Here is a 13999-nt window from a genome sequence, read left to right on the forward strand (position 1 = left end):
CGTGTTCGTTGGGAGTGCAATCATCATAATCATCACAATCATCATACTTATCATCATCACAATCATCATAATCATGATCATCAAAATCACGTAATATCATGTCTGCATAAACCACAATGCTTGTGGTCAAAATGCAAACAAAAAAAACACTGATAATATGATGATGCATTGTCCTAGAATCTGATTGGTCCACACTAAGAGACGGCTTTCTTTTGAGCCTCGTCTCAAACGGTGCTAGACCAGAGGACCCCAAAAGGCGTTACACAGCTCAAAGACAATGCCACTATCAGAGTAATGAGGGCTTGGGTTAAGCATCTGTAACATCATTAGACCACAAGTATTGTGGTTAATGCACACGTGATTCCTGCCGGAAAAAAGGATTCAGTTTTAATTGCCGGAAAAAAGGGGTAAAAACCCTATTATTACATTTTGGTACTGGCAAAGGAGGTCTAATGATGAACCATCAAAATCACATTCATAGCAGTCATCTCAATCGTCCCAATGGACATCAACATATCCATCATCGCAATTGTAATCACCATCGCAATCAATCATAATCGTCGTCGTCGTCATTGCAATCATCATCATCATCACCATCACCACAATCATAATAATCACGTGAACATAATCAACGGGTGGTGTCATCGCAAGGGCTTGTGGGTAATCAACCCATCAATGGTCGGCCCGTGTCGGGCCGGGGTCAGGCGGGGGTCAGGCGGGGGTCACGCGGGGGTCAGGCGGGGGTCAGGCGGGGGTCAGGCGGTGCCGATGCCACGGCCGCTGTAGTCTCTCCGGGCCGCCTCGCTGGGTGTCGGCCGGGGTTGGATCTCCGCTTCACCGGTGACCCTCTCCGCTCTTCGTGGGTCATGGTCTCTTCGGTTTTTTTGGCGCCGTGGTTTTCCACGCTTGATTGATTTGGCTCGCAGAATGATTATAGGTGACATTGATTTTCACCGACGTCTCTCTCTCTCTGTGTTTGTGTGTGTGTGGATCTGGGCAAGGTCCCATCGGTGAGCTCCTCCGGCGGGCGAGGCTGCGTTGGCTGGGTCATGTAGCCCGCATGCCCAGCCACCGCATGCCGAAACAGATTTTGTTCGGCCGGATTTAGGGGGCTAAGCGGGCGCGGCACGGGCTAGAGAAGAGATGGAGTGATGTGGTACAGGAGGACGTGGAGCTGAGTGGACTTGCTGATGACCGGTACCAGCGGTGTCAATATCGGCCTCTGTGGAAGAGGCTCGTGAAGGACGCTACTGGGCAGTTCGAGGCAGTCGCCCTCCAACAACGGAGGGCGGAGGAGCGACGCTCACAACAACGAGCGGAGCGCCGGGTGGCTAAAGCACAGCAGGTTGGCACAGTAGGGGGCACAGGTGGTGCACCAGCCAGTCATCTCAGTCAGTCGACCCGTGGCACCTGCTGGGTCTGCCCCGTGACCTCCTGCCCGCGGGCGTTCGACACTTCACGTGGCCTCAGGGTGCACGTGGCCTGGCACAAGCGTCGTGGTGATGTCACCGCCACTTAGTGGTGAATGGCGGTTGTTGTGTGTGTGTGGGGAGCGGTTGTGTGTGTGTATGTGTGTGCGTATGTATGTGTATGTGTGTGCGGTGTGTGTGTGCATGTAGTGGGGAGCGGTAGTGCAGCGGTTAGCGCTACGCTGCACTGTGAACCCTGCGACCCGAGTTCAATTCCCGCTCACGGCCAACACCACCCAGTGACGATCATCTGAACCGGTCCCGGGCCTCCCCTAGGTCCACTCAGCCTCAAATGAGTACCTGGTGCGGTGTGTAAACATCGCCACTGGGGGAGACAAAGGTGGCGTGTTACCGGCCACCCACCGCTTCGTGTGCCACTGCTCCGGTCTTCACAGGGTGCTGCTCGCTAACAGCTCTTGCCCCCTACAGTCTGTTAGAGGCGACACTGGCGGAGAGGGGTCACGTTGAAAGGGGAAAAGCGTGGATCCTTCTAAGCAACGGGGCGGTGAGAGAGGGCACAGCATCGGTATTATGGGCCTCCAGGAGCTACGTTGGCATGGTGCTGATGAAACCACCGTGGTCGGTGGTCCTCCTGATGGCTCTCCCCGACTTGCTTGGCCCGGCCGGTTGCCCTTGGGCCGCAAAGGCCAACGTGAGCCCTGTTGGAATGTCACCCTGTGAGTGACCAGGCGACGCCGATGGCTCTCACCCCGGCTTGCTTGCGTAATGGTTTCCGGAGACACTTTGTAGAGGCAACTCCTTTATTGCAACGCACCACGCCAACACTCATACTGACTAAGGACACAGCCCACTTCTTGGCGTGCCTGACACCGGCTACGCTCTAAGGGTCCTCCGGCTACGCTTAACCTAGGGGAGGCTACCCCTGACCCGGCCCAGCCAAGGTGCGGGTCCAGACCACTGGCTTCCTCGGACGTTGCCCTTACAAGGGCGTCGGACCGGGAGTCCCGGAGTCTCACCACCGGCCCCCCTAGCCCCGCTGCCCTTACAAGGGCGTCGGACCGGGAGTCCCAGAGTCTCACCACCGGCCCCCCTAGCCCCGCTGCCCTTACAAGGGCGTCGGACCGGGAGTCCCGGAGTTTCACCACCGGCCCCCCTAGCCCCGCTGCCCTTACAAGGGCGTCGGACCGGGAGTCCCGGAGTCTCACCACCGGCCCCCCTAGCCCCGCTGCCCTTACAAGGGCGTCGTACCGGGAGTCCCGGAGTCTCACCACCGGCCCCCCTAGCCCCGCTGCCCTTACAAGGGCGTCGTACCGTGAGTCCCAGAGTCTCACCACCGGCCCCCCTAGCCCCGCTGCCCTTACAAGGGCGGCGGACTGGGAGTCCCGGAGTCCCACCACCGTCCCGCACAGCGACCCGCTGCCCTTACAAGGGCAGCGGGGCTAGGGGGGTCTCAGGGTCCTAAGCTGGCTGCTCTTCTGGCTTCTATCTGCGACTGGCTCAGACCGGCTGGGACGGTGCCCTTATATGCCTCTTGCCCATCGAGGGGTGGGGTTGCGTGGGGGGTCCCAGAACCCCCGCAGCCCCCCCCCCACCCCCCATTGGGGGCGCCGAGAGGCTTAGCTGTCTGGGGATCCTGAGCCCCCAGCAGCCCCTCCCCTCTCGGGCTGCCACTGCAGCCCTTCCCCCTGGCGGTACGAGGTACCGCCCGCAGGTGGGCCCCCGTCTACGGGCACCGCACTTGGGTAGCCGGTCGCCCTTAGGCCGTGAAAGCCAAGGTGAGCCCTGCGGGAAATGTCACCCTGCGAATGACCCCGGGCGACACCGACGTCTCAGCGGAGGCACGCCCAAGGCGGTGCGCCCATTCGCCGCGGCGCACACGAAGGCGCCCCCCCCCCCCGCCCACCTCTGCCAAGCCCCTGTGCCCGCTGGACCTCGCGAAAAGCGACGTGACCTCGTCTCGTGCAGTCGTCGCCGCCGCCTAGGCCCTTCTCGAGTACGCCTCCAAACTGCGATCGGCCCACGTGGGCAGCCGGAAACACCCCCCCAAACCCCACAAACCCCCCCAAACCCCACAAACCCCAACTCCGTAAGGCCCACGGGGCATTTTTATCGCCGGGAACTGGCGGCCTCCCCGGCTCCAGCGCCGTGGGCATCCGCAGACTTTAGCGGCTTCTCAAACGAGGGCCACGCAGAGGATGGGAAATGGCCCGCGTGCTCGTCAACTCGCGACGGCGAGCTGGGCACGATCTCACGACGCAGATCATCGCCCAGCTATGGCAACCGCCGGCGTCGGAACGAATCCCCCGCGAGGTAATCGTTCCGACACCGGCCATCTCCGCCGGTGCAACATTAAAAAATTAATAATGATAAACTCAACTCTCGGCTCCGCCTCATCCAACGAAGAAGCCGATGGACGCGATGTCAGCAGCGCGGCCTCAGACCTGCATTGCAGCTCACCGAGGGAGCCCATCCATCGAGCAGCTACGCGAAGATTTGTCGAAACTTGACCCCCTTTACCCCCGCTCCCCGTACGCACGTGTAGTAGTTTTTACACACACACACACCCCCACCAGCCGAATCCCACGCAGAAACGTTCAGAGGACGAATAATATTACCCCTCGATTCTTTCGGCAAGGTCACGCGGATAGAAAGTTAGCGCATCGCGACGTTCAGATCGCAACGCAAGCGACGGTTGACCTCGGGCCTGATCGAGGCCGGCTTCGGTCGCAAGGGCTGGCATGGACGCCCACGATCGAGGGGGCTCTTCTTCGACACCCGCCTGGCGGTGTTGGGGTCGGGGGGGGGGGCTGGTGGGCTCCTAGGGGGCCACGGTGATGGAGATTGCGAGCTGAGGGGGGCTGGCTGGGTGGGTTGGTGGCAATACGGCCGGCAGCTGTTGTCGGTGGTGGCACTCACAAACACCAGCACTCACGACCAGCACTCACCACCAGCACTCACTCACCAGCACTCACCAGCACTCACTCACCACCAGCACTCACCACCACCACCCAACACCACCACCAACACCACTCACCACCACTCACCACCACCAACCACCACTCACCACCATCACTCACCACCATCACTCACCACTCACCACCACCACTCACCACCACCAGCACCATCACTCACCACCAGCACTCACCACCACCGCTCACCACCACCACCACCACGCCCTCTATGGACAGTGACAAAGATTCTGTCTTTAAATAACCTTTATTGTACAAAGAGAGACAAAACACGGACGTGGACCGACTGCTCACCACTTCACGTCTTCTCCACGCGAATGAGTAGAGGTCTATGTGTCTGTGTGGTGAGTCTATGTGTCTGTGTGTAGTGAGTCTATGTGTCTGTGTGGTGAGTCTGTGTGTCTCTGTGTGGTGAGTCTGTGTGTCTCTGTGTGGTGAGTCTGTGGGTCTCTGTGTGGTGAGTCTGTGTGGTGAGTCTGTGGTTCTCTGTGTGGTGAGTCTATGTGTCTGTGTGGTGAGTCTGTGGGTCTCTGTGTGGTGAGTCTATGTGTCTGTGTGGTGAATCTGTGGGTCTCTGTGTGGTGAGTCTGTGTCTCTGTGTGGTGAGTCTGTGGTTCTCTGTGTGGTGAGTCTATGTGTCTGTGTGATGAGTCTGTGGGTCTCTGTGTGGTGAGTCTGTGGGTCTCTGTGTGGTGAGTCTGTGGGTCTCTGTGTGGTGAGTCTATGTGTCTGTGTGTTGTCTGTGGGTCTCTGTGTGGTGAGTCTATGTGTCTGTGTGATGAGTCTGTGGGTCTCTGTGTGGTGAGTCTATGTGTCTGTGTGGTGAGTCTATGGGTCTCTGTGTGGTGAGTCTATGGGTCTCTGTGTGATGAGTCTATGGGTCTCTGTGTGGTGAGTCTATGTGTCTGTGTGGTGAGTCTGTGGGTCTCTGTGTGGTGAGTCTGTGTGTCTGTGTGGTGAGTCTATGGGTCTGTGTGGTGAGTCTGTGTGTCTCTGTGTGGTGAGTCTATGGGTCTCTGTGTGGTGAGTCTATGTGTCTCTGTGTGGTGAGTCTATGTGTCTGTGTGGTGAGTCTATGGGTCTCTGTGTGGTGAGTCTATGTGTCTGTGTGGTGAGTCTGTGGGTCTCTGTGTGGTGAGTCTGTGGGTCTCTGTGTGGTGAGTCTGTGGGTCTCTGTGTGGTGAGTCTGTGGGTCTCTGTGTGGTGAGTCTATGTGTCTGTGTGTTGTCTGTGGGTCTCTGTGTGGTGAGTCTGTGTGTCTCTGTGTGGTGAGTCTGTGGGTCTCTGTGTGGTGAGTCTATGGGTCTCTGTGTGATGAGTCTATGGTTCTCTGTGTGGTGAGTCTGTGGGTCTCTGTGTGGTGAGTCTATGGGTCTCTGTGTGATGAGTCTATGGGTCTCTGTGTGATGAGTCTATGGTTCTCTGTGTGGTGAGTCTGTGGGTCTCTGTGTGGTGAGTCTATGGGTCTCTGTGTGGTGAGTCTATGTGTCTCTGTGTGGTGAGTCTGTGTGTCTCTGTGTGATGAGTATGTGGGTCTCTGTGTGATGAGTCTGTGGGTCTCTGTGTGGTGAGTCTATGGGTCTCTGTGTGATGAGTCTATGGGTCTCTGTGTGATGAGTCTATGGGTCTCTGTGTGATGAGTCTATGGGTCTCTGTGTGGTGAGTCTATGGGTCTGTGTGGTGAGTCTATGGGTCTCTGTGTGATGAGTCTATGGGACTCTGCGTGATGAGTCTATGGGTCTCTGTGTGGTGAGTCTATGGGTCTGTGTGGTGAGTCTATGGGTCTCTGTGTGGTGAGTCTGTGGTTCTCTGTGTGGTGAGTCTATGGGTCTCTGTGTGGTGAGTCTATGGGTCTCTGTGTGATGAGTCTATGGGTCTCTGTGTGATGAGTCTATGGGTCTCTGTGTGGTGAGTCTATGGGTCTGTGTGGTGAGTCTATGGGTCTCTGTGTGATGAGTCTGTGGGTCTCTGTGTGATGAGTCTACGGGTCTCTGTGTGGTGAGTCTATGGGTCTCTGTGTGTTGAGTCTGTGGGTCTCTGTGTGGTGAGTCTATGGGTCTCTGTGTGTTGAGTCTGTGGGTCTCTGTGTGGTGAGTCTACGGGTCTTTGTGTGGTGAGTCTATGGGTCTCTGTGTGGTGAGTCTATGGGTCTTTGGTGGTAAGTCTGGGTCTCTGTGTGATTGTGTGTGTGTATGAGTGAGTGTGTGGGTGTGTGAGTGAATGTGTGTGAGTGAATGTGTGTGTGAGTGAATGTGTGTGTGAGTGAATGTGTGTGTGTGAGTGAATGTGTGTGTATGAGTGTGTGTATGAGTGAGTGTGTGTATGAGTGAGTGTGTGTATGAGTGAGTGTGTGTGGGTGTGTATGAATGTGTGTATGAGTGTATGAGTGTGTGTGGGTGTGTATGAATGTGTATGAGTGTGTGTATGAATGTGTGTGTGTGAGTATGTGTGTGAGTGTGTGTATGAATATGTGGGTGTATGAGTGTGTGTATGAATGTGTGGGTGTATGAGTGTGGGTGTATGAGTGTGTGTATGAATGTGTGTGTGAGTGTGTGTATGAGTGTGTGTATGAATGTGTGTGTGAGTGTGTGTATGAATGTGTGTATGAATGTGTGTGTGTATGAATGTGTGTATGAGTGTGTGGGTGTGAGTGTGTGTATGAGTGAGTGTATGAATGTGTGTGTGTGAGTGTGAATGTGTGTGTGAGTGTGTGTATGAATGTGTGTGTGTGTGTCTGAGTGTATGAGTGTGTGTGTGTATGAATGTGTGTATGAGTGTGTGAGTGTGTATGAGTGTGTGTATGAATGTGTGTGTGTGTGAGTGTGTGTATGAATGTGTGTATGAATGTGTGTGTGTGTGTCTGAGTGTTCGCTAGCCTAGGCTGTCCCCCCATGGTCTGGAGCCCCCAGGTCTCCCCTTGTTGGCACTCCCCGTCACCTCGCTGCGTTTGCCCGCCACCGCCACCCCCGGTACCGGAGCTGCCCCCTGCTGCTGCTGCTGCTGCAGGGGATTCTGGGAGAACGTCTGTCTGAGCGGAGCTGCACCAATGGGGGAGGGCAGGGGGGGGGTGTCAGGACAAAGACAAAGGTGCTCCCCCGCCCGGCTGTATAGCCTCGAACAAGATTGCCGTGCGTGTGGTGGTGTGGCCGGAACCACTCCCACCCGGCCACCTCGGCTAGCGAACGCTCGCACACTCACAGCTACACTCACACACACACAACAACAACCGCCGTTCGCCACTAAGTGGCGGTGACATCACCACGACGCTTGTGCCAGGCCATGTGCACCTTGAGGCCACGTGAAGTGTCGAACGCCCGCTGGCAGGAGGTCACGGGGCAGACCCAGCAGGTGCCACGGGTCGACTGACTGAGATGACTGGCTGATGCACCACCTGTGCCCCCTACTGCGCCAACCGGCGCTCCGCTCGTTGTTGTGAGCGTCGCTCCTCCGCCCTCCGTTGTTGTTGGAGGGCGACTGCCTCCAACTGCCCAGTAGCGTCCTTCACGAGCCTCCTCCACAGAGGCCGATCTTGACACCGCTGGTACCAGTCATCGGCAAGTCCACTCAGCTCCACGTCCTCCTGTGCCACATCACTCCATCTCTTCTCTAGCCCGTGCCGCGCCCGCTTAGCCCCCTCAATCCGGCCAAACAAAAGCTGTTTCGGCATGCGGTGGCTGGGCATGCGGGCTACATGACCCAGCCATCGCAGCCTTGCCCGTAGGAGGAGCTCACCGATGGGACCTTGCCCAGATCTTTCAAGGATTTCTGAGCTCCTCACACAATGCAGTCTGGTTAAACCCAGGATGGATCGTAGGCAGGCCAGCCTAAATGTTTCCAACCGGCGAAGATGCTCCATTAAGGGGGTCCACGTTTCACAAGCGTAGAGAAGGGAGGGAATGACCATGGCTGAGAAGACCTGAAGCTTAGTGCGGAGCGACAGACCAGGTAGCTTCCACACAGCGTTACGCAACCGATGAAAAGATATTGCCGCTCGACTGATTCGGAGTGAGAGCTCTGCTGTTAAACTGGAGCCAGTCATAAGCACACTGCCCAGGTATGGGAAACTCTCCACTCTCTCCACAACTGCCCCATCACCGATTGGGAGTTGTGGGGGTGGAGTGTCCGATGGTACAAAATACCCAGGCAGGTGCTTAGTTTTGGTGGGGCTGATGGTAAGGCCCCATCTCTTAGTGGCACGCTCCAGTCTCAGCAGCAGCGTCTCCAACTCCTCCTCTGAATGAGCAGCTATTACCAAATCATCAGCAACATAACGTGGTTGAGCAATAGGGAGCCATCCCTTGACCGCACCCGGGCATCGATCAGTCTCCCATTATATCTGTACCATATGGAGATTCCCCCGGTACAGCTATTGAAAGCCTCACCATCATGAAGGTCCTTAATGATGGTGAGCAGAGGGTCAGGGACTCCGAAAGCACGAAGAACAACCCAGAGCCCAGGCCTACTGATGGTATCATAGGACTTGACCAGGTCAATAAAGCAGCACGCACTCACACACACTCACATTCACACACACACACATTCACACACATTCACAAACACATTCACACTCACATTCACTCACACACACATTCACACACATTCACAAACACATTCACACTCACATTCACTCACACAAACACTTACATTCACACACACATTCATACACATTCACACACATTCACACTCACATTCACTCACACACACATTCACAAACACATTCACACTCACATTCACTCACACACACATTCACACACATTCACAAACACATTCACACTCACATTCACTCACACAAACACTCACATTCACACAAAGAGACAAAGATCCCCCATATAGCCTTAACAGACTGTAGGGGCAAGTGCTGTTAGCGAGCACCTATGAAGGCCGGAACGGTACACGAGGGGGTGGGTGGCCAGCACCACGCCCGACCGCCTTTGTCTCCCCAGTGGCAATGTTTACACACCGCACCAGGTACTCATTTGAGGCTGAGTCGACCTAGGGGAGGCCCGGGACCGGTTCAGATAATCGTCACTGGTGTTGGCCGTGAGCGGGAATCGAACCCGGGTCGCCAGGTTCATAGCGCAGCGCGCTAACCGCTACACTATCGCTCCCCATCACATTCACACACACACACATTCACACACACTCACACACACATTCACACTCACATTCACTCACACAAACACTCACATTCACACACACACATTCACACACATTCACACTCACATTCACTCACACAAACACTCACGTTCACTCACACGTTCACACACACATTCACACTCACATACACTCACTCACACTCACATTCATACACATTCACACACATTCACACACACTCACACACACACATTCACACTCACACACACACATTCACACTCACACACACATTCACACACACACATTCACACACACTCACACATTCACACACACTCACACACATTCACACACACTCACACACATTCACACACACTCACACACTCACTCACACTCACACACACACATTCATACACATTCACACACACACACACTCACACACACTCAGAGACACAGACAAAGACCCCCCCCATCCCGTGTAGCCTTGACAGACTGTAGGGGCAAGTGCTGTTAGCGAGTAGCAGCACCTACGAAGGCCGGCATACACACACACACATTCACACACACTCACTCACATTCACACACATTTACACATTCACACACACTCACACACACACTCACTCACATTCACACACACACACTCAGAGACACAGACAAACAGACTGTTGGGGCAAGGCCGGCACGGTGGTACAAGAGGTGGGTGGGTGGCCAGCACCACGCCCGGCCGCCTTTGTCTCCCCGGTGGCGATGTTTACCGCACGAGGTTACTCATTTGAGGCCGAGTCGACCTAGGGGAGGGCCAGGGCCGCTCCATCGCCTGAGCAAGGGGATCTCGGAGGTAGCTCCGCGATGTCCGCTTCCCCGCACGCAGCGCCTGAGCTCTAAGCCAATCAGAAGCCAGGACTGTGACGCGGGGGACCACCTGGGGAGTGGGTGGCTTGGCCCGTGTGAGGCTCGTGTGAGTGAGCGGGGGGGTGGGGGGGGGGAGGGGAGGGAGGGGGAGGGAGGGAGGGGAGGGGGAGGGAGGGAGTGAATGGGAGGGAGGGAGGGGAGGGAGGGGGGAGGGGGAGAAGGGATGGAGGGGAAGGGATGGAGTGGAGGGAGGGGAGGGGGAGGGAGTGAATGGGAGGGAGGGGGGGGAGGGAGGGGGGAGTGAATGGGAGGGAGGGGAGGGGAGGGAGGGGGGGGAGGTACCGACCCTTGGCGGCGATATCGAGCCGGTGCTTGATGTATCTCTCACGCTCCTTGAGGCGGTGAGCTTCCTTAGAATCATTCCAATCTGCGCAAACACACTCACACAGAGACCCGTAGACTCACACAGAGACCCATAGACTCACACAGAGACCCGTAGACTCACACAGAGACCCGTAGACTCACACAGAGACCCATAGACTCACACAGAGACCCGTAGACTCACACAGAGACCCGTAGACTCACACAGAGACCCATAGACTCACACAGAGACCCATAGACTCACACAGCGACCCATAGACTCATCACACAGACACAGACTCACACAAAGACCCTTAGACTCATCACACAGACACAGACTCACACAGAGACCCATAGACACATCACACAGACACAGACTCGCACAGAGACCCATAGACTCATCACACAGACACAGACTCACACAGAGACCCATAGACACATCACACAGACACAGACTAACACAGAGACCCGTAGACATATCACATAGACACAGAGGCCGTAGACACATCACAGAGACACAGACTCACACACTTGCTACACATACACTACACACACACACTGCACCACACACACACTACACCCACACTACACACACGCTACCCACTACTACACACACACACTACACATACGCCACACACACACCCACAACACACACGCTACACACTCACACTACACAGACGCTACACACTCACACTACACAGACGCTACACACACACTCACTACACACACTCACACTACACACACGCCACACACGCTACACACACACACTTGCTACACACACACTTGCTACACACACTACACACATGCTACACACACTTGCTACACACACACACGCTACACACACACACACTACACACACACACTACACACACTACTACACACACACTACACACACACTACACACACTACACACACACCACACACACACACACTACACACACTACTACACACACTACACACACACTACACACACTACACACACACACTACACACACACTACACACACTACTACACACACACACTACTACACACACACACACACTACTACACACTACACACACACTACACACAGTACTACACACTACTACACACACTACACACACTACTACACACACACTACACACACTACACACTACTAAACAACACACACTACACACTACACTACACACACTACTACACACACTACACACATTACACACACTACACACATTACACACACTACACACTACACACACTACACACACACTACACACATTACACACACTACACACACTACACACATTACACACACTACACACATTACACACACTACACACTACACACACTACACACACACTACACACACTACACACATTACACACACTACACACTACACACATTACACACACTACACACTACACACACTACACACACTACACAGTACTACACACACTACACACACACACTACACACAGTACTACACACTACTAAACAACACACACTACACACACTACTACACACACTACACACACACTACTACACACTACACTACACACACCACACACTACTACACTACACACACACACACACCACTACTACACACACTACTACACACTACACACACTACTACACACACACTACACACACTACTACACACACACACCACTACACACACACACGTGCTCACTCTTCTTAACGGTGGAGATGAAGCCCTGGCTGGGCATGGCTCCCGCCGCGTGCCGCACGCGCTCCGGAATTCCCAGGATCCGGCGGACCGAGCCCACTCGAAGCACCGACACTTGCATCAGCGACACCACATTTGACGTTAGCCAGTAGGTGAACACCGCCTGCCAGACAGAGAGAGAGAGACACGGAAGGCACAGGGGATCCCACGCGTAGGTCTGCGACAGACTCCCCCCTGCCCCGAGTCTTCCGTCGCTGCAGGGAAGCCACACACTCTCTCTCCCCGCGGGGTGGGGGGGGGGTTCTTTACGGTCAGGTCCAAGGCACGCGGGAAAGATCACTGAGGCGAGAACACGACGTCACGGTCGCTCCCTTGCTCGCCAAATTCTCCAGCACCCCCGCCCTCCCCTGCACGTGGTGGCTGGGGTAATTGTTGGGCCCAACAGGGGGCAATAGCGGTAGGACTTGGGGTGGTGGTGGTGGAGGGGGGGGGGGATTACGCAACAATCCAGGTGCCTCGAGAAGGAGGTTCCGGATGGTGTGGGCGTGGCCGGGGGTGACCGCCGGACCCCGGAGCGGCTTGGGGAGTTGGCCTCGAAGCCGAAGAAACCAGAAGCCACCCGAGGGGATAGGGGCCCCGGAGCCCCAAGCACCCGATAGTCCTTCTAAGGGGGGCCGTGGAGCTCGGTGAGGTCAGGGTCGTGACTCCCCTAGGCCCCGCTGGCCGGAGGGCCACAGGAGCAGTAATAGCCCAGGGGCGGGCAAATGCTTTGGAGTCGCGTGCCACGGTGGGTTCTGAAATTCGACAGACCGGGTGGGAGCGTTTGCGTGAACCAAATATATCAGCGACGTGTAAAAATCATTACGCAAAAGGAATTTGGCCCTCAACGGGTAGCAAAGTATTTGTTTGCGAGGCAATTTAACAAACTGCACGGACACGAACGGCACAACAAACAATGTCGTAACTCCCGGTCAAAGTGCGCCATCTAACGGGGAAATGGAGAGGGGGCATTACAGGAGAAGGGGAAAATTTAATTTAAGAAGAATAATAATAATTTTCGATTTAAAGCTTTCGTGACTGCAAGGATTCATCTTCTTTGGTTCTTTCGGTAAAGTCACGTAGAATGGTAATAAAATAATAAATTGATAAAATAAAATAACACAATAATATTCTCACGACGTTTCGGCCACAACACAAGCGGCCTTCATCAGGTGAAGGGGGCGAGACTGTCTGGTAGGACATCGCTGGAGTGAAAGAGAGAATATATTAATATTATTGTGCTCACAGCCACCGCAGCGCGACGGATCGGCAACTACCGAGGAGGATGGGCGGTTGTTTTGCCACACGGAACACCACACACACACACACACACGCGTGCAACATGCACACACGCAACACAACACACAACACACGCACACACGCACACACAACACACACGCACCACACACACGCAACACACGCAACACGCACGCATGTGTCAGCCATTAGCGGAATACTGTCTCCACGTGTGGCTGTGTGCGGTCGTGGTTGTAAAAATGCGTGCGGGTGGTTGCGATTGCGGGGATTTGGTGTGATGGTGGCCGTGTGTGTGTGGTGGTTTTGGTGGCTGTGTGTGTGATGGATGTGTGTGTTGT

General features: G+C 55.1%; 2 protein-coding genes across 5 annotated transcripts in view; one reads left to right on the forward strand and one right to left on the reverse strand.

Annotated features, from left to right (window-relative positions):
• The window catches only part of CNDP2 (carnosine dipeptidase 2), a 49742-nt gene extending 48789 nt beyond the window's left edge, over nucleotides 1-953 (forward strand). For both annotated transcript variants that reach the window (XM_076054974.1, XM_076054973.1), the window contains exon 12: nucleotides 1-953. This exon is cut by the window's left edge and continues 1043 nt beyond it. The gene's annotated coding sequence lies outside the window, so the exon portion shown is untranslated.
• Nucleotides 954-4627: 3674 nt separating this feature from the next.
• LOC116957067 (OXA1L mitochondrial inner membrane insertase) overlaps nucleotides 4628-13999 on the reverse strand; it is a 31789-nt gene continuing 22417 nt past the window's right edge. For all 3 annotated transcript variants that reach the window (XM_032978990.2, XM_032978988.2, XM_032978989.2), the window contains exons 8-10: nucleotides 12369-12528; nucleotides 10689-10769; nucleotides 4628-7437 (exon numbers count right to left, since the gene is read on the reverse strand). In XM_032978990.2, coding sequence (XP_032834881.2) covers nucleotides 7271-7437; nucleotides 10689-10769; nucleotides 12369-12528 — 408 coding nt within the window. In that variant the 3' untranslated portion in view covers nucleotides 4628-7270. The remainder of the gene's footprint in view (nucleotides 7438-10688; nucleotides 10770-12368; nucleotides 12529-13999) is intronic.

Source organism: Petromyzon marinus, chromosome 69 (genome assembly GCF_048934315.1).
Source record: "Petromyzon marinus isolate PM22_M1 ecotype Great Lakes invasive population chromosome 69, UKy_Petmar_22M1.pri1.0, whole genome shotgun sequence".
Classification (NCBI taxonomy): domain Eukaryota; kingdom Metazoa; phylum Chordata; class Hyperoartia; order Petromyzontiformes; family Petromyzontidae; genus Petromyzon; species Petromyzon marinus.